This window comes from Podarcis erhardii, assembly GCF_964252035.2.
Source record: "Podarcis erhardii genome assembly, chromosome: 3".
NCBI classification, from domain to species: domain Eukaryota; kingdom Metazoa; phylum Chordata; class Lepidosauria; order Squamata; family Lacertidae; genus Podarcis; species Podarcis erhardii.
In genome coordinates, this window is record NC_138507.1 from 50662766 (window position 1) to 50684973 (window position 22208).

The following is a 22208-nucleotide window of genomic DNA, read 5'->3' on the forward strand; positions in this document are numbered from 1 at the left end:
TAGACTGTGCACTACATGACCCCAGTGCTGAAAAACAGGGCTCCAATTAGAATTTTGAAAATGCACCTGAAAAGTTTCCAGACACCAACAAAACAAAGCCTTTATTATTTATTTTGTTCACCTCCAAACTTTAGCTGATTTGTTAAGTAAAAGCCTGAAGTGGACCTTTACAATTATAATCTTGTCTGGCACGGTTCTTACATCTTCTTGGAAATGTAGAACTTGATATGTATCATTGCCAAATTGATATAGTAGAACTCAAGGCAGTAATGTATCAGAGATTTAGTAAGCATGTGAATTATAAGATTAGTATTAAACTGTTGCAATAAATACTGTCTTATGTTTAATGAATTTCCAGGAAGTTTCATCTACTCAAGGGCTTTGCCCCCTATTATGACTTCCTATCATAATGTGTAAGTTTTCCTCTAGGTCAATGAAATGAACCTGGACTAATGTTTTCCACTAGCAGATAAAAAGTGTGTAGTGTCAACAGTGGAATAGACTCCCACGAGAGGTGGTGGGCACTCCTTCCCTGGAAGTTTTTAAGCAAACGTTGGGTGGTCATGTATGAAAAATTGGGATCCCTGCATTGCAGGGGATTGGACCCTCAGGGTCCCTTTGAACTCTACAGTTCTGTGATTCTGTGTAAATAGGCTCACTTGGTACATAGGAAGCTGCTTATACTGAGGCAGACAATTGGGTTCATCTAGCTCAGTATTAAGGGAAGCGGGTGGTGCTGTGGGTTAAACCACAGAGCCTAGGACTTGCAGACCAGAAGGTCAGCAGTTCGAATCCCCGCAACGGGGTGAGCTCCCGTTGCTCGGTCCCTGCTCCTGCCAACCTAACAGTTCGAAAGCACGTCAAAGTGCAAGTAGATAAATAGGTACCGCTCTGGCGGGAAGGTAAACGGCGTTTCCGTGCACTGCTCTGGTTCGCCAGAAGTGTCTTAGTCATGCTGGCCACATGACCCGGAAGCTGTATGCCGGCTCCCTTGGCCAGTAAAGCGAGATGAGCGCCACAACCCCAGAATCGGTCATGACTGGACCTAATGGTCAGGGTCCCTTTACCTTTACCTCAGTATTGTCTACATGGACTGGCAGCTGTTTTCCAGGGTTTCAGGTGGGGGTCTTTCCTAGCTCGACCTAGAGATGCTGGGGACTGAATCTACCGTATTTTTCGCCCTATAGGACGCACTTTCCCCCCTCCAAAAATGAAGGGGAAATGTGTGTGTGTGTCCTATGGGGCGAATGCAGGCTTTCGCTGAAGCCTGGAGAGCAAGAGGGGTCAGTGCGCACCGAGTGCTTCTCCCCGCTGCCGTCCCCACAAGCGCCTGGGGGGGGGGATACTTTTTTTTTCTTTATTTCCCCCCAAAAAAACTTGGTGTGTCCTATGGGCCGGTGCATCCTATGGGGCGAAAAATACGGTACATACTGAGGCTTGCTTAATACTGATCAGTTTTGCAAGAACTCACAAGGAGAGGCTAGGGATTCACCAGATAATCCAAGTTTTTTATTAAATCTTTTTATTTTATTTGCTGCAAAAAGAGAGGTTGTCAGGCACCTGGGAGGTCTCACCAACAGAGCTGCATTCAGCTTCTGGAGTCACAAGTTTAGCAGACTTGGTCCCACATCAATAAATAATGTTTAAGGCAGACGTGCCATTTAGCACCCAATACATTAAACAGAAGTGTTTAGGAAAGGGTCACAGCTCAGTGTTCTGCATGCAAAAGGTTTCAGGATCAATCCCTGGAATCTCCAAGGGAAGGCTGGGGCAGCCTTCTGGAGAACGGCTGCCATTCAGAGCAGAGAACACTGAGCTAGATGAACCCATGGTCTGACATCCTCTGCCACTTTTCCCCCATTAACAAAATGGAACATTAAGTCAACATTAGGTAACAGTGCTTGGATCCCAGACTAACATAAAAGGCACCTCAGAATGTGGAGTTCAATGATGACAAGATTTTGCAAGTTTTATTCTGTCAGTTTCAGTCTGTACAGAACAGCAGTACATGAAGAATCTACTTAATTATAGTCCTCCTTCCTTAAAACCTGAGTCAAGAAAATATTTTAAGACTTCTTACACCATGAAGCAGGAAAATGCATTACAGATCTTTCTGTCCCTTCAGAGAACAGGTGATCAAAGACATCTTAATTTTCCTATTAGTTGCTTCTCAGGAAGGTTCTTAGTTTGGCACTTAAGCATTTGCTGCAGTAGTAAAAACAATCACATACAAATTTATTACTTTTTTCCTGAATACCAAAGCACCATTAAAAACCATTAAGAAGACGCAGAATGCTCTCTAGGGAATATTTATCTTCCCTTTATGTGCTGAACGGGTGGGAAATTTATTCAAGCAAGAACCTCAGTAATCAATTGAAGCGAATATATATATATAAATGTCTGTCTGCCTGTCTGTCTCCCTCACACACATCCTTAATCCATAGTGCTAACACTAGATTAACAAAAGTAAACCCTTTAGAAAAAATGGAGATGTCATTCGTTTGCCTATAATTCATACATCTCATTTTAGCACAAGTTTGGCATAGGACATTAATTTTCATTTTAGTGATGAGCCACTTTTTATCACCATCATTCTCATGCACTGGAGTCTACTTTAGACATAGGATAAAGGGGGTGCTCCTGGATTCAGCCCTGAGCCCAGATTTCTGCAGTGGCCATTCCTGGAGATGTCTGATCTGGCTACAGTGACATATTACATCCCATCTGGATCACTGTAACACGCTCTATATGGAGCTGCCTTTGAAAACTACTCAGAAACATTAACTGGCCCAAAAAGCTGCAAGCAGACTGTTGACCGGGGCTGGTTATAGGGAGCACATGACACCCTTGTTAAAGAAGCTCCACTGGCTATTCAAAGTGGTGGTTATGGTCTATAAAGCCCTACAAGGCTGAGGTCCTTTTTAAATGTTTGTGAGGGTGGGGTTATTGGTTTGTTTTTGTATGTACTTTTGATTTTCATTTTGTATTTTTCTGTTGTGAACTACTCTGGGATCTTTGGATGAAGGTCAGTGTACAAATTTAATAAGCAACAACAACAAATTTAATAAGTAACAACAACAACACTCCTTTCCTAGAGAGGCTAGACTTGCTCCTTCATGCCAGAAGGTGAAACCTGTTTTAATCTGGCATGTTTTGGGGAACTGACTGCTTTTAAGGAATGGGCTCATGATAGTATGCTGTACTGTTGCTGTTGGTGTTTTTATCTGAATTTTAATAGATCTATTTTTACATTGTTTTATTTTTTAACCATACTCTGTTCTATGTCCTTAGTTATGTGTATTTTACCTGTATTTTTAATTTTTTTGTAAGCCACCTTGAGTTCTGTGAAAAAGGTAGGATATGTACTGTATATAAATGGCTTTGATAGCCTATTTGTATTGGGCTTGAAGATTGACTGTTTTTGCTGGCTTATTATTTAGTGCTGAAAACAATATTACAGTGCATCATTATAACACAACCCAAGGTGAAAGATTTAAGGCAGTAGGGCTGAGAAGGATGTCTGCCTGAGACCTGCCAGTAGTAATGGGAAAAAAGGACTGTGCTAGACAACCCACTAATTTAAATCTGTATATTAGCTACTTCCCCACACAGGTTTCAGAAACAAGACTATTCCTAGATCAAACGATGCCTTAGGCAAGGAGTATCTCTCTCCCACTGCTCCACAATTGGTTCATCTTTTGAATACTCTCTTATTATATTTGGAGCTCATTTCACAACTTCTGAGGCATGATTTGTATGACAATAAATTTGCACATACATCTGATCACAGTTACAATCCATTTATTGAATGGATACTGAAACTGTAAAATTCTGCACATTTTTTTTTAGGTTCACAATGCTATCTACACAGGTCAGTGTTGCCAGCTTTACAAGTGCAGATGAACCGATTGCACTATTCATTTCAGCTGCTGAGTGTATAGTTGAGTAGACAGCCCATGACAGACGCCCCAGGCAGTCACCTGGGTCTCCTATTCCTAAATTCAGCCCTGAACAAGAGATCCAAATCCAAAGTTTAATTCTGGGCAAGTTACCAGTCTATGTGTAGATGGGTGGTTGTTGTTGTTGTTGTTGTTGTTGTTGTTGTTGTTGTTGTTGTTGTTGTTGTTGTTGTCTTCAGGCAGAGAGTTAGTTACACAGTCCTCTTTCTGAGAGCATCTGGCAAGGTGGATTCCCAACAGTTATTACTCACTTTGCTTCTCTCACAACATATTCCCATTTTTATAGGAGGAAAGTTCCATTCAAGTTTCTATATTGAAACTGTCGATAAAATTTTGATAGTGTTATGTTGACAATGAAGGTACCAGTGATCTCATGAGTCTGGTATATTGTGAAACAATGACAAACATTTTGATTGCAATTCATGCTGTCCAAAGTTTTAAAGATACCAATGGAAAATCACCCATTAGGGAGTGTCTATTGTTATGAATATAGAATCTACAATAATGTACAACTAGGAAGAACCAAAATTAAGTGGGTCCAGTGGCGTAGCGTGGGGGGTGCAGGGGGGGCCGGCCGCACCGGGCGCAACATCTGGGGGTTAGGGGTAGGGGTAGGGTTAGGGGGCGCAAATCCACGGGTTAGGGGGCGCAAATTACTTGCCTTGCCCCGGGTGCTGACAACCCACGCTACGCCACTGAGTGGGTCTGGAAGCTTAACATTTGGTTCTATCAGTTTCAAGGGAAACTATAACTACTATACAGAACTGCATCTGAAATCCTTCTCAGCAACGAGCATCACAGGAGAATACCGGCTTGAATCCAACAAAGCCCTAGCACTGGCAAAAGTCACTTGCTCATTCAACAGGGCAGAGTCATTTCTGATTTCTGTCAATTATTTCCCCCTTCTCACCCCTTCACACAGTATCTAATACTATTCCAGAGGATCCCTCATCACTTAGAAGCAGTTTTTCAAGGGGCAGAGGGGCTGCAGCAAGGAGGAGGAGGTAAGAAAGTATGTTCAGCAAACAGAACTATTCAAGCATCAAGCATCTAAGACTTTGCAAGACTGTACTTTCATTGTTCAGTTTGCTCCCCAATTCTTTTTTCAGGACAGAGGGTGGTCTTATACAAGCAGAAGTGTATCTGTATAATGAAACTGCTGATAAAACCCAGCTATTATTGACACTGGGGGGTGCCAGCATACTGTGCTAATTACAACTTCACCACTCTATTCCATTTATCAGAGAGAACTGCTTATCTTCCCATTTAAATACAGGAATATTAGAGTAGCTCTGTTGGGTCACGCCAATGGCTCATCTAGTCCCACATCCTGTTCTCACAGTGACCAGCCAGATATCCATGGGAAACCTACAAGCAGGACCTAAGCACAGCAACACTCCTCCTTTTGTGGTTTCCAGCAACTGGTAAATTTAGCCACTACTACATTTATGAACAGAAACTTAAGATTACTTGAAATTCACCAAGGTCAAACAAAAATAAACTTCAAGTCAAAGCTGGTATGCTGTTATTGCGAACCTTTTTTGTATTAAGAACGATAGGTAAAGTTAAAGGACCCCTGGACGGTTAAGTCCAGTCAAAGGTGACTATGGGGCCACTTATCTCACTTTTCAGGCTGAGGGAGCCGGCATTTGTCCACAGACAGCTTTCCTGGTCATCTCGCCAGCCTGACCAAACTGCTACTGGTACACAGAGGACCATGACAGAAGCTAGAGCGCACGGAAACACCATTTACCTTCCAGCCAGAGCGGTACCTATTTATCTACTTGCACAGGTGTGCTTTCAAACTGTTAGGTTGGCAGAAACTGGGACAGAGCAATGGAAGCTCAGCCCAATGTGTGGATTCAAACAATAATCCTTTGGGGGAAGGGCAGAATATGAATTTAATAAAAATAGATAATACAATTATTTTTCAATCTGAAAAGCAGAAGATTCACAATGTGATGCATAACAGAAAAACAAACCATGCCACTATTATAACAGCGAACTACAGTACAACTCCAAATCCCTTATATGGGGCCAATTAAAATCTAATATTTATTTGACAGCACTGTACTTTCAACATGGAAGAAGTCACATTTCAATGTTACACATGACTTGCCTTAATTCCCAGATGAAATATATTAGCTTGAATTAAAATTCAGCACACTGCTAACAGATAACAGCAATCCGTTCTCTTAGCAAATATAAGGGCACTAAGGCTAAATAAGGACAGCTAGTTATCAAAATGGTCACAAGTATATGGTAATGTCTTGTTATGCAGCAGATAATGAAATTTCTCTGACAGCTTTTACAGTCCAAGCTTTAATTGTTTTTAACCTTAAACAAGCAAGCAAGCAAACTGCTCTGACCATCAAAGGAGCTGATGGGCTTTCTGGAATGTGTGTGTGTGTGTGTGTGTGTGTGTGTGTGTGTACACCCCCACCCACCCCCACCCCCTCTCCTCTACACCTTTGTAGGCCATTTACATCCAAGAGAACATGCTTCCATATTGTTGGCCCAACTGAGCCTTCACACATGGCGGCTTGCAGGAGAAGTATGCAGTTATAGTTTGCCCCGGAAGGAGGCACTAATATAGGATTGCTAACATGCACTGAAAAAAACTCATTTAGCACTATAGTGAGACTATCACTGCATGAAGCAGTACTGCAGAAGAAGCAAAAGCACCTTTGTTACTGGCTACTGCGCCCCCTCCCCACATGCAGGTTTCAGGTTCAATCCCCAGTGTCTCTAGGTAAGGCAGGAAGAGACCTCTTCCTGAAACACTGGAGAGCCACCACCAGTCAGAGTAGATAATACTGATCCAGATGAACCAATTTTCTGATTTAGTATAAGGCAGCTTTCTATGCTCCTCTGTGTGTGACATCGCTACATCTCATGAAGTTGGTTGAGGAACTTGTTGGAATTAAGGTGACGAAACAGCTCTTTAATGGTTGTGGAAGGCAATGTGGGGGGGATGGACCACACTTAGCACTCTGTATTAGACTCGGAACCTTATTTCTCTGGTTGGTATATGTAACGCTCCCTCATCGGTGATGTTCACAACACAGCCAGTAGGAGGCAGAGATATCCAAGAATAAAGACTGTGCTTAGACAGGGACCAGCTCTACCATATACCTGCCTGCAGAAGGGAGTGGGTGGTGCTGTGGTCTAAACCACTGAGCCTCTTTGGCTTTGCTGATCAAAAGGTCAGCAGTTCAAGTCCACACAACGGGGTGAGCTCCCGTTGCTCTGTTCCAGCTTCTGCCAACCTAGCACTTTGAAAGCACACCACTACAAGTAAATAGGTACCACTGCAGCGGGAAAGTAAACGGGATTTCTGTGCACGCTGGCACTCGTCACAGTGTTTTGTTGCACCAGAAGCAGTTTAGTCCTGCTGGCCACATGACCCAGAAGGCTGTCTGTGGACAAACACTGGCTCCCCTGGTCTGAAAGTGAAGATGAGTGCCACACCCCAGTCGCCTTTGACTGGACTTAACCGTCCAGGGGTCTTTTACCTTTACCGATACCTGTCAGCATTCAGCTCCTGACAGTACGACATCTTTCTTGGTCACATTGGTCATGCGGCCCTTTCCTTCAAGATGTACAACTTGGCTGCCCCTCTGTATTGTCTCACAACATCCCTTCCTCACCTCAATCCTGCTGTTCTATGCATGGCTGCTATTTGGAGCTTTATATTATAGTGCTTGAAATTTTCCTACCTTTTTCTCTCTTTGCCATCCCTTGGGTATTTCTTTTTCAAAAAGATTTTTTGTAACTACTTGCTTATCCTTATTGATCAACAATGCACAGGCAAACCATGTTGTAGTGAGACACCCAGATGTCCAGGCCCATCAAGTCATTTCCTTCCTTCTATGGCACAGGGATCTGGCATGTCAGCTGCTGCCAAAATGACAGTTAATCCAAACAGCCCCGTCACCTGGGGGCAGAAACAGCCAGGAGAAGGAAACATAATGCCAGATTTATTCCCACAGCTCCCTCTCTTTTCTACAGTTAGGTGAATAACTGGGTCACGAGGGTGGGGGTGGGATAAAGTCTTACGTTAAAAACCTCCAGGGGCCTTTCCCACAGAATAAAGCTACTTCCTGGGATGAGAAAGAATATGTGCACATGAGAGAGAAATCAATTAACACAGATGTTTTGAATTTGATTTGTTTACCATCACTGACACCCCAGCCAATTCTTCAAGTCAGCGGCAGAGCTATGGTGTGGCAAAATGTCAAGGATGTAGCAACAATCCCTTATATTTAACACACTCAACTCCACTGTTAAAACTAACTCACCCTTAAACTCACTATGGCCACAAAGGACACATCTGTATCCTCTTCTACTAGATTTATCCTCATTTTGTTTTGTTACAGAAAGAACACCCTTTATGGAGTGCAGATGCCTTTCCTCTCTTTTTTTAGGGAAACCCGGACTGCCCCAACGGCTAGCCCATCTACTGCCAACATTTTCACTGGAAGCTTATTCAGACAGAGATCAGCTTTCAGCTTTGCCAGTTAGTCTACAGCAGGGATGAAGAATCTTTTTATAACTAGGGTCTCAGTTCCTTGGGGTGATCCCGCAGGGGCTGCACAACAGCAGTGCATGAAGCTGGGCCTTTTCTCTCATCCCCCTCCTTTCATTCTCCTCTTTTGTTCTTCCCATTCTCTCTCTTTATCTCTCCCATTTTCTCTCTCCCCTTCTTGGCTAGGCAGAGGGAAAGAGGCTACTCTTTCTTTCTGCCTAACACAGAAATGCAAAGGGTTGGGGACTTGCAGCACAGTGAGGGGGATGCAGCAAGGGTGCACCATAGGTCAGATGTGAACATGAAGGGGGCTAGAATTGGCCTTGAGATTGGCAGTTCCTCAGCCCTGCTCTACAATGCACCATGTACAATAGCCAACAACAAACTGCTATGAGCTAGTTTGTAACAGAACTATGAAGAGTTTGGATCCCAGTCCTAATCATACATACTCATAAGCAACCACTACTACAACCTTTGTGTTCCAATGTCAGCCCATATTGTACATTATTTGCCGTAATACAGGTAAACCCTTCCTATAACAGGAAGGGAAATTAAATCAAAACTTAGCTCAGAATTACTTAGATTCTGTGCAGAAGGAAGATCTGCTTGCATAAATCTGTGATGTTTATGTAAACAAATAGCTTATTTAGTAAGCAGCATATTTATGCCTTAAGGAATACATAAGCTAGCATACGGAAATTCAGCCACAATATAAGTAGTACATCTGTGCCACTGGTTATTTATAAACAGCTAATGTTCAATGAAACAATATTGCCTTGTGTATAGCTTCAGCTGACAGCCACATGTGCCAAACACAAGTGTTTCATACAACATACCAAACTCTCCCTTTGCTGGAGTCTCCACTTGCACTGACAACCCAGTGCTTTGATATCAAAGGTTGACATGGATCATGTAATATTCAAAAATTCAGACCAACTTAAATTTATATAGCTGCTGCTACAATCCACAGAGGTGAAAAGCTGAAGGAATTTCCTATTCACACTGTGTTCTTCTCCCCCCCCCCACCCCGACATGAACCTCTTTAATTCTCTGTTAAGTCCTTAGTAATTATCTGAAAAGGCTCCTGTGTCAAAGGCTAGTGTGTAATATCACAACAATTACTTTACTACTGCTCAGATATGACATAACCATACTGTTGCATAACATATTGTATTCAAAGTAATGCTAAAGAGACTGTGTTGTTGGGCAAGCATAAATTCTCCTCTCCTCCCTCGCGGGCTGTTCTGTGGGTTCTCTTGACCCTTTAGAGCAGATCTGGGGATGATGCGGGACGCATGGGCAGAAGACAGGGGGGAAGTCCCATTGCACATTGTGCTGGCTTCTGCTAGCACAACAATTAAATTGAAGATGACCCATAGCTTTTAAAGAGTAGCAAAATGAAATTTGCTATTTAGTTCTACTGGCCCCAAATTCCAGGACTTGCCATGGTAGCTCTAATATACTCCCTTTCATAAGCTTTATTCACATCATCTAGGCAATAAATGCATATAAGAAATTAATATCTAGCACAGACTAATTGGAAGTTGTCCTTGAAGCATTAGCAAATATCATGAAGATCATTCATGTTTACAGTTCATCCCCTTAAATTAAAGATTTATGATGATACAATCTATTTTTCACAGTATTTATAAACCAAGGACTTAATAAGGCACCTCAGAAGAACACATGGCTGAAGCAACTATATGCACCATTTATGATGCATTCTAACGCATATGGCAGGTTTCTGTGCAGTTCGTGTAATAAATCACTTATTTCAGATAACATTGAAAATAGGCTAAGACATACATAAATCTGCACACAGAGCTCCCGGTTCACATCGCATACTTTTCTGGCATGAGACAATGGGGCAAAAGAAGAAATGACAAGTGTTGGCATTCAAATTCCATTTCCTTGTCATTAGGATTTAACATTCAAAATAAGAACATAAAAAAGTCTTATGGGTCAGGCCAAAGGTCCATCTAGTATAGCACTCTGTAGTCTCAGTGGCCAACCAGATGCCCACTCGAAGTTCCCCACAAGAATCTGAGCACAACAGCACTCTTCCCATCTGCAGTACAATAGTCTGTTTGAGGCAAGGCCACCTACATGCCTCCAGGTTCAATGTGTGTGGCTTCCAAGCAGACTTGCCTCTTTTTGTTCGTGTACATTTGAAAAATAGCACCACAGTTCTTCATAAATGAACTGTACCTTTGCCATTTTGCAGATACTTCACTCAAAGGCTTTTCACAATCACAGTAAAGCATACAAGGAGGTCGACTACACCCACAGGTCAGCTGTCACTGATTCACAGATGACTGAAAAGCTGAAAAACTTAAAAATATGGTTTGACATGATTGCATTCTGCTGCTTAGCTCAATGATACTGAAGTGCCAGCTGATCTGGGAATCTGGTCACTTGTTAAGGATTTAGTGCAGCTCCTATACTTTATTTGCAAGCTGAATCAGCCACAGAGTTTGCCATAAAACCATGGATATGACAGCCACGTTTTTCACTCTGGAATTATACAATGACGTTTCAACTGACACATACTGCACACACAAACAGATAACAGAATAGGATTCCAGCAGAAAAAGAGTAGTTGTTTAGTTTTTTTAATAAACATGACTTTTCCTGAAATATCCATTTGCTAAATAATACTGCTCACACGCTGCTATGCAAAGTGGCATGTTCACACCAACAAAGAACTAAGAAAGCTATGACATTGACCTCATCACCAAGACAGACACTGATGTTTCCATGTGCCTTCCTTGCAAGGAGTTTATGCAATCTGCAGTTTCATAACCGACATTTCAATGTAGGTTCAGCCCTTTGATAGTAGTTATATTCTACAGCAGCAATGCAAAGAGGTAAATTGTGACAAGATTAGCAGCAATTCCTATATTTAATGTTATTTAAAAATCAAAGTGTTACCTAAGGCAATTATCATGCAGCCCTTTAATATCTACAGGGAAAAGCCTAAGGGGAAAATAATTGACTCTGCTAATTTTACCCTTGGCAATTATAAAACAGCTCTGCATTTCATTATGACTGCAAATTTTCACATTTAATTATCCGGCTTGATAGAAATACAAAGATAAACGCATCATACAAAATCTCAGACAATTGCCCATAACACCATGATAGAATTAGTTTGGGACTGACAGTAGAAAACAATAATAGAAATATTGGATGTAAAATATATTGCATATCACAACTGTAATCACTGAAACAAATATGTTCTTCCTCAATCACTGTGGTCTCTCATGACCAGTACGCTTTGTAATGTGTCACACACAATTATTTGTTTCACTGCACTTGTTAGCACATCCTAATATATAAAACTGGTCACTAGCCGGCTTCCCACAAATCTGCCTTGGAAGATGGTCCTACATGCTAGGAATGCAAGAAATTAAAAGCTCTCCACAGAGTCTGGGGTATAATAACAGCACTCAGTGGAGCAACCTGCAGGCCACATATGATCCTTGGCCACTCTCTGTACAGCCTGCCAAGTCCCAGGGAGTTCTGCCCATCTTTCACTGCAGCTCAACTGATGAAGCCATCAGCTGGGCAGCTGGGAAAAGACTGATGCCAGCTATGCAGCTCAGCAGCACAGAAACAGCCATCTTGTCCATGCTGGGTTACAGGTTTCCTTCCAGCCCCCATGCTGATTCCAAGGGCTTGTAAGAGGAAGAAATAGCAGCAGCAGCAGCAGCAGCAGCAGCCGCCGCAGCAGCAGCTCCACCTGCTTTCCAACTTGAGGCAGACATTTTTCATGGATTACATATCAGAATTGGAAAGGCAAAGTGGAGAGATGTCTAGTGTTGTGTGCCTTCCAATTCATGGCCATCTGAAAATTTTAGGTGGTTTAAGAGTTAGCCCCACCTGGCTTTGAAATCACAGCAATTGGCTCCATTATTAGGCAAAATACTTACTGACTTACATGGACCATTACAACGCATGTCTACTCAGAAGTAAAACTCCACTAGGTCCAATGGGAAATACAGGATTACTGAATTAGTGTTGCCCAGAAAGGTTTATATGGCCTTACCCTGTCATGTATCATCAAATGCAACAATGGTTAGTAAATGAGCTGAAATCACATTTCACAAAGCGGTGGGTGAGGAGATGGGGGAGGACTTCATGGCTTTATACACTTCATGCAAAATACACAAGTCTAAAAAAACTCATCTTTCAAAATAATACCAAGTCAAGTCAGTGTAAGTGTCAAGAATTTTTACGGCTTATAGTCCAACTGTTCATGCTTTTTAAGATGCAAGAAAGAATGAGTTGATAAATAAATTGCCTGTATTCCACTTATGGTATATAGGAGGTATTAAAGTATTCAGGTGTCAAAAGTGGGAGAAAGTGTTAACATGTTTTGGCAGAATTTTCAGACATGCCGCTTAATTGCTTGAGAATACAAGCAGTTTTTAGGCTACTGTGCTTCAATTTACTACAGATCTGATTCAAGGCAAGCTTGAAATAATTACACGTTTTTGCTCAAGTACTTAAAGACAGAATAATGAGCAGCATTTTATCCATGTTTTTCATCAATCTGAGTAGGACTGAGAATGATTTATGGCTACTTTCCCCCTTGATTTTAATTGCAGATTTTATAAAATACCAAGTTCATGCAATAGCTCTCTGTGCATCTTAGCATGCATGTACACAGAATACACTTGGTAGACAATACCACTTTTTGTTCTTGAGCACATGCGCACATAAAACAGGGTGTGAACCAGGTCATAACCAAGATGTCCAACCAGTTATCCCTGTGATCACTGTTGCTCTAAAAGTTCTTTGCCTATCACGAACAGTATGTGTGAACAGTCTACTCATTCACATTTTCCCATGGTAACAGATGTCCAAGGATGGATTAGACTTTTCACAACAGTTCCAAGTGCTCTTAGATGAAACTGCTTTTCTAGCTCCATTTCATTTAGGGTTCTGGCACTGAAACTGCTTTGGTTGCCTGTATATTAGGAGACAGCCAGGGGAAACACCTCCCTGTTTATCCTCCTCAACCTCTTAGCAGCTTTTGATACCATCGACCATGGCACCTTTGTAGAGCAGTTGTCTAAATTGGAAGTGGGTGGCACTACTTTGTAGCGGTTCACGTTCTACTTGGATGCTACCATATTTTTCGCTCTATAGGATGCACCAGACGATAAGACGCACCTAGTTTTGGGGGGAGGAAAACAAGAAAAAAATATTCTGAATCCCAGAAGCCAGAACAGCAAGAGGGATCTGGCTTCTGGGATAGCCGCCAAAGCCTCTCCCGGCAGCAGGATGAAGGCTCCCCCTGCCCGGAAGAGGCTGCCCTCTGTCCCTTCCCCAATCTCCCGCAAGAGCTGCACGCTCTTTAAAGGGAGCGCGGCTCTTGGGGGCTTTTCTGGGAGGTGGGGGAAGGGACAGAGCACCGCGCTCTGTCCCTTCCCCCCACCTCCCGCAAGAGCCACGCGAAGCCTCCGCAGGGTAACGGGGAGCCTTCATCCCGCTGCCCTGTGGAGGCTTTGCGCCGCTAACCCCGAAGCTATTACAGCGAGACGGAGCGCAGCACAGTGCTCCTTCTCCCTGTTCTGGCTTCTGGCTTAGCCGCGCAGCCTGCATTCACTCCGTAAGACACACACACATGTTCCCTTACTTTTTAGGAGGGGAAAAGTGTGTTTATAGAGCGAAAAATACGGCAATTTCCAGAGATGCTTGGGGAGTGCTCTTCAGCCCTGTGGAGCCTTGGATGTGGGGTTCCTCAGGACTCAGTGCTGTTTAACATCTACATGAAACTGCTGAGTGTGGTCATCTGGAGTTCTGGAGAACATTGTCAGCAATATGCTGATGACACACAGCTCTACTTCACCTTTAAACCTGCAGGTGTGGCAGCAAATGTGCTGGACCATTGTCTTGCCTCAGTAATGGACTGGATGAGAGCCAACAAACTGCAATGCATTAAGTAATTTTATCATTCTGTTATCATACTTAGATAACCTCTAGGTTAGATTACTTAGATAAATTATACTTATACACGGGGCTGCCTCTGAAGATGGTTTGGAAGCTTCAGCTGGGACAGAATTCAGTGGCCAGCTTGCTCACCAGGACAAGGCAGTTTGAGCATATTACACCAATCTTGGTCCAACTGCATTGGCTGCCAATTAGTTTCCAAGCCCAATTCAAGGTGCTGGTTTACACCTATAAAGCCTTAAATGGCTCAGGACAGCAATACCTCAGGGACTGCCTCTCCTCATATGAACTGACCTGGACCCTGAGCTCATCAACTGAGGCCCTTCTTTGTGTGCCCCCTTCCATAAAAGGCCTGAAAGGTGTCAACACAAGAACAGGCCATTTCTGTGGTGGCTCCCTGTTTGTGGAATGCTTTCCCCGGGAGGCTCTCCAGTCGCCTTCATTACATATCTTTAGGCACCAGGTGAAAACATTACTCTATAACCAGGCCTTCGGCTGATTAAACATTCTATGGCCTTTTAAATGTGTTTGTGGGAAGGGGGTTATTGGTTTGTTTTTGTTTTATTATGTATTATGTATTTTTGTGTTGTGAACCACCCTGTGATCTTTGGATAAAGGGTAGCATACAAATTTAATAAACAATATTACTACTATAGAAAAAGGTTATGTGCAGTAGAGTTCTAAGTTTCATGGAAAAGATGAAAAAAAATTCTAACAAAAACTAGTTTTAAACCTGTTCCAAACAAAATTATTAATATTTAAAAGGGAATTAGTAAAGTTCATTGAGTTATGTTCAATTTGCTTTAATTCATCATTTCTACATATGGTAGACATAAGTCTGCTCTCTTACTAGTAGTTTCTTGGTGAGTAAATATGGTTAATATAGAGTTAATTTTATAGCACAATTTATTTGACATAGCTGACATATCGTATCTGATAAAATTTCAGACCTTTGGGCAGCACGTACAGTTTTATATGACATCTAATGCCTCAAGGAATATGGATTTCTAACAAAATTAGCTCACAAAAGGCAGCAGAGAAATCTACTGAAATAATCACAAATGAAGCCTACACCTTCTTTAAAGCAATAAAAACCATATTACCTTAGTATTTTGCAGTTCAGCAAGGCTTGTGCATGCATTTGCTAGAAGAAAATCACCACTTAAGACAGCCATTTTATTTCCAAATTGCATGTCCTTCAACGGGCCATCTGATGATGTCAGTTCACCAATGTTTACTATCCCACGATGTACCAGGAAAGCTGTGTGAATCAACTCAGTAATCTCTGCCAGACTTCGTTGGCTTTAAAGCAAAGACAGGAAACAGTTCAATTAGCTGCAAAACAGCTGTATAATCTGGTTGTCTACAAAAGAGAAATGCTGAAAACTATAGCAGATGGAGTACTTATCAATACAAATATAGCATTCAGCACTTTGTGAGCACACCATTTTGAGCCTATCCCGCCTGGCCCACTTGAGGGGCAAACTGCACATGAATTAACTCACACGTTTGAACAACTGTGTTTAACCTGATTGATTTTATTTTGGAGAAAAAGCAGCTGGTGCTGACCCTGATCAGGGCCTTGTGTTTATTTTCTACTGAAAAACTGCTCCTCACCTGGCTGTGTCCCCCCCCCCCCAAATGCAGTTTGCTACAAACAAGAATCTTAAGGGCCAGAAAAGCAGCCAGGTAAGTGGCAAATTTCAGCAGCAAACAAGCACAGGGCCCATGGCTGCTTTCCTCTCCAAAATAAGAGGACTAATAAAACATATTTGTTTAAATACATATATGATGCCATGTATAATAAGGCCCTGACATGAGGAGTCTTACTAGATTTAAGGAAATACTTAACAATATAAAATAGTGTTTAAACAGAAATACAAATGTGGATACCCCCATTCTTCAAATGTGTACTAACAACCCTAAACCATGTTGATAATTGCAAGTAAAAACAACCACAACAAAAACACTTTTAAAAAAGGGTCTAAAAATGCCCCATTTTTATGCACTTTGTCATTCTATTACCATACATAGCTAAATTATAGCAATGGGTATATGGGACAACAAACCTTTTTATATGCTAAATTTAACCTTTTTGTTTCAGACAGTGGCAGGAATAAAAGCCATCTATTGAATGTGACAGAAAATTACATTCTGTCATAACCTTATGTCTAAAGAAGGGTTAACACATCCTAGAACGAGGGAAGAGGAGGGAGGGCAACTAACAAGACATCCTGATGCTTCTGCTGTCATTGTCAGGGCAGCCCTTGGAGAAAATGTCCATATCAATTCAGTTTATCAGATGGACAGCTGATCAACATTAAACAGACTTGCTCTGGGCAGATTGAGCTGAGATACCTGCCATGAATACCAATGAGTGTCCTCTGCTCTCAACAACTGAGGTCTGACTGCTGCTGATCCCAGGACATATGGGGATCCCTAGTGACCAGTACATAAAGCTACAGCTTACTCAAGTGATGGCTCATTTCCCCCAGCTGAAGGCACACATTAATATCCTGAGGAGATCAAGCTCACCTCTCTGACCCCCACCCCCACCCCACCCCCAGTGTCCCTTTCCCCCTTTAATAAGCTTTTAATGAAGGAAACAAAAATCCTCTCTGTACAGCTTGCCACAAAAAGGTTGCACAAATACATTAATGTCTTACTTTCTGAGCCTTCCTTCCCATTTTTCCTTAGGTTTCTGTGCTCTTGTTTGCTCTCCAAACAGAACCTGTATTCTTCAGCCTATTGCATTAAAAATACAGCTCATGTATTTAGTATATTCAATTTTTTAAAATGCTAGATGACATCTTCTGATAATGCATACTTAATTTTTAACTAAAATGACAAACAAGGTAAAGCAATCTTTGTCATCTGAATATATAAAATAGCTCTAGGCATCTCTCAAAGAATCTGTGTTTTAATACAGAATACCAGAATAGGAGATTCTTAAGCAGTCTGAATTCAGTTTAATGTGTTAGGAGGGAAAACATCTTCTACAGAAATCTTGGGAGTGGTGAAATAATAGTAATTAAGAGGTTGTCTACTTTGCAAGAGATTATTAACTATGGTCCCATTTTTACTTAAGTAAACCATAATAGATAAAGTACACTAAAGATCACTTGTTGAACATTTATTTACTATGAAAGCAGCCCTCTGAAATAAGAAAGAAGAATATGGTATTTATACTGCTTTCAAGCACAGCAGTTACAGTGGTGCCTCGCAAGACGAAATTAATCCGTTCCGTGATTTTCTTCGTCTAGCGGTTTTTTCGTCTTGCGATGCACGGTTTTCCATAGGAATGCATTGAAAATCAATTAATGCGTTCCTATGGAAACCGCCTTCCCCCGACCTCTTCTGGCGGGCATTTTAAAATCGCCCGGGACAGCGGAGGACTTCTCCGCTGTCCGGGGCGATTTAAAAGCCCCTGGGAAGGCAAGCAGGGGGGACAAAGACTTTTGCCCCCCGCCTGCCTTCAGAAGAGGTCCAGGACAGGCTTCGCGGACCTCTCCGCAAGCAGCGGGAGCGCTCCTTGCGGAGAGTTGCCAGCGCGCCCAGGCTTCGCGGCCCGCCGCCCGGCTTCGGGACATCGTTCCGATGCCGGGCGGCGGGGGGAGGCTTTCCCGCCCCAAGCCGGGCGGCGGGGGGAGGCGTTCCCGCCTCGCCGCCGGGCATCGGGGCATCGTTCCGATGCCGGGCGGCGGGGGGAGGCGTTCCCGCCTCGCTGCCCGGCATCGGGGCATCCTTCCGAAGCCCGGCGGCGGGGGGAGACTTTCCCGCCTCGCCGCCCGGCATCGGGGCATCCTTCCGAAGCCCGGCGGCGGGGGGAGACTTTCCCGCCTCGCCGCCGGGCATCGGGGCATCGTTCCGATGCCGGGCGGCGGGGGGAGACTTTCCCGCCTCGCCGCCGGGCATCGGGGCATCGTTCCGATGCCGGGCGGCGGGGGGAGACTTTCCCGCCTCGCCGCCGGGCATCGGGGCATCGTTCCGATGCCGGGCGCCGGGGGGAGACTTTCCCGCCTCGCTGCCCGGCATCGGGGCATCCTTCCGAAGCCCGGCGGCGGGAGGAGGTGTCCCCGCCCCGCCGCCAGGCTTCGGAGGAGGTCCGAGGACAGCGGGGAAGACGCGCTGCGCTTCCCCACTGTCCCGGAGATTTCCCTATGGGCTGTCGTCTTGCGAAGCAAGCCCATAGGGAAATTCGTCTTGCGAAGCGCCTCCAAAACGGAAAACCCTTTCGTCTAGCGGGTTTTCCGTCTTGCGAGGCGTTCGTCTTGCGGGGCACCACTGTATCTGAACCACGGTTTACAACCTAATCCTGTGCATTTTTATTTGGAAGTAAATATTCCTGTGTTCAGTGAGGCTTATTAGGATTGCAGCCTTACTGAATTATTCTTTCCTGGATAAATCAATGTTGACTGCCTATGGGCACAGAAAAGTCACCGAGACTGCCATTTACAAAATGGCAGAAAAAAGCACTATAGGGAAGTGTAACATTGTTAGAAGTAATAATGATCAAAATCTAGTGGCTAAAGCAACAGATTTAAACTTTAATTAGCCGATTTACAGACAAGTAGACAATCTCATCATGATCAGTTCTCAAAACCAGCTTTCACTACTAACACTGAGCCTTCAAACCTATTTAGAGAGAAGGGCATATGAACATAAAGTTCCATTACCTTTCCACTGTGCACATGTAGCAACCCTTCACTAATCTTGGGTTTGAAGCAGGGCGATTAGGTGAGACAATAATTGTATCCAACAAAGTTCTACTCAGAGCAGACCCACTGATATTAATGTACCTAAGTTAGTCACACCTAATTTCAATACAACCAAATGTTTTTAAGGCAGATTTATATCCTCAGCATTCATTCTTTTTCAAAATTAATCATTTTGACTGTCACTTTTACTAGCTTTCCACTTCCCTCCTGCTTTCACGTAATATAAGCAAAACACAGTGGAATCCAATGTAGCACTAACTTTTGGGGGCAGGAAATAAAGGGCAACTGCGCATCGAGACTTCTCCCTCTGCCCCCTCAAACCTGGGGGTTCCCTCAACTCTCCAGAGCTGATGGGAAGGTGGAAGGGAAGGGAAGGGGGGAGAGTCCCATTGTACAAGTGGAGATTGGTCTGCACCAGTAACAACTGAGTTGACTCCTGCCTAGAGAATACTTTACCAAACCAATCACCAACAAGTTACATTTCTGCAGCTCTGTAACGTTAGTAGCACATGCAATAGCCTTACAAAATATATATTTTGCCTAGGCCTATTATGTAACTGTGAGACTGAATTAACAGTTATGCTTTGAGAGCACCAAAAATAAGATGTGCCAGAACAGAGCTAATAGGGGAATTAAGAGTAAAAAAAAGAAATAGAAACACTGGAAATGCTGTACAGTATTTTTAAAAATCCAGCTTTCCCTATCGACTTCCAAATGTGTCAGATCCATTTTATTTTATTTTATTACGTTACTCCTTTAAGACTAAATTATTATTAACTATTATCAGCACAAATTATTATTGTTAATTATTTTGACAGGGTAGAGATATGGCTGCAGTTGACAGTATACACATGAGCGTCCTTATCCTGAAGTCTTACACAAGCTATAGCTTAAGGCGCATATGCACTCACCCATTTTACGTGAGATGCACCAGCAAAAGTAATATCCAACTTTGACTTTATCCCCTTCATCAAGAGTCCCCACCACTGTCATTTCTGCCATTGCTCTCATTGCTCCCTATTCCATGGGCAGCCCATCATCCTTCTTAGCTTAGTCCACAGTTTTGCAGCCCTGCTATTCTGAGGTCCAGCAATTTACCCTTCTGCCACAAACCAAGTTGTTTCGCGCACTGAGCACAACAGGAGTATGGGAAAGCCACAAAGGGAAGTCTGAATGGGGAGCTCCCTCTCACACTTCCTAGTAGACGAAGGTAAACAGCTCAAGCGCCACAATTTGCTTTAAACGAGGCAGTGTATACTTTCTATGCTATGAAGTAGCTCTGAAGCAGCTGAGCTGAGTGGGTATATATACTATCAAATAAAACTGTACTATCTGGATTATAATACATGGCAATGTACCATTACAAGCTACATCTTGCAAAAGATGCCTAGAGCGCAGCCAGTTTATTTTTCACTATTTCACATAGAATAAATGGGGGGGGGTTTGTATTTGACATACCATTTGCAGCAGAACTTCCAACTGACTTGGTTGATTCTGCTGAAATGCATTAAACCCCACCAATCTATAATATGTTCACATTTCCTTAGATCATATTATAGAGCATTTGATTTATCCCTAATAATAACTTTTAACTAATATGGCTGTTTTCAGTTCAACAACAAAAACCAATCTCTACAATTAAGTAAGGAAAACGTGGAGCTCATGGAACTCATTGAGTATATACTCATATACAAATTCTGATGCAGCAGGAAGGGAGTCTCTTAGAAAATGCTGTGTGCAGATAATCATTTACTTCTAGATGCTTGCGTTGTCTCAATATTAAATCTACCCTTGCATCTGAAGGGCACTGTCCTGTCTCAGGATTGTATTACATTGCAAACAATGGGTGTTCATAATAACAATGATCAAGTGTTGTTGATTTGTCAGTGCATGTTCTGGAAACCACATTACAGTGTAACTAAATGGCACAACACATATGAATCTAAACTCCTTAGATTTAACAGTTTTCAAATAATTTTTAAACAGAAATTGGGAATCTAACAACCGTTAATATTTTATAGTTTTTAGTATTAAAAATATAAAGTTATTTTAGCAAACATATTTAGTGATCCAATCCAACTCCTTGAGCTTGGCTATCCCTGTATCAGAAATCTTCCTGCCACACATACAAAGCTGTGAACAGAGGTGAGTCTGGATCATGCCCCTACTGTTTAATTTATTTTTTGTGGCCCATTATTTGGAATAATAAACTTTAATGTCATACAACTGTGTGTGAGAATTAAGATTTACTATGTTTTATTGGCCCTGAGGTTGGGAAAGATGGAGGGCACAAGGAGAAGGGGACGACAGAGGACGAGATGGTTGGACAGTGTTCTCGAAGCTACCAGCATGAGTTTGACCAAACTGCGGGAGACAGTGGAAGACAGAAGTGCCTGGCGTGCTCTGGTCCACGGGGTCACAAAAAGTCGGACATGACTAAACGACTAAACAACAACAAAATGTTTTATTGTCAAGGGATGCTTCCCTCCCCCCTAACTCTGCTAAGCATTTCCACCTAGCTACATCTGAAGAAGTGGGGCAGTGAGCCTATCCTCTGATCATCAACCTCACTGGGACCAATTGCTGCTTGGCTCCTCCAGGATTGCCCTCACAAACAGCAACTCCATCTGGTCACTGGGTAATCATAATGTAAGGACTGGTGAATGTACTTACTATCCTCTTGGGTCCCTGTCCCCCCCCTTCTGTCTTGTGTCTGTTAAGGTCAGAGCCCATTGTTTTAAACTGAACTTCCTTCAGTGCACTGCCAGGGGACGTGGTATATATGAAGGATGTGTATGTCTGTAGGAGAAAACAGAAAGTACGGTGTGTCTAAAAGGGTTTCTAGGCCTGTAATGTGCATGTGTGGTATGTCTAAAAGGATTTCTCTCCTTTGTCCCATGCAGCTTGAGGAAGACTCCAGCAACGTTTAGTTTCATTTCTCCCTCATCTCAACTTGTCATCAAAAGGGAACCAGAGATCATCGTTTGTAATGAACTCCAGTCTGTTGCAAGACAAACCATCTTCAAACCATGGTTTCTGAGGCTT

The 22208-nt window shown here is 42.8% G+C and overlaps 1 protein-coding gene across 2 annotated transcripts in view; it reads right to left on the reverse strand.

Moving 5' to 3' along the window:
• Positions 1-22208, reverse strand: part of PDSS2 (decaprenyl diphosphate synthase subunit 2) — a 69998-nt gene that overhangs the window by 22122 nt on the left and 25668 nt on the right. For both annotated transcript variants that reach the window (XM_081857296.1, XM_081857295.1), the window contains exon 3: positions 15549-15747. In XM_081857296.1, coding sequence (XP_081713422.1) covers positions 15549-15747 — 199 coding nt within the window. The remainder of the gene's footprint in view (positions 1-15548; positions 15748-22208) is intronic.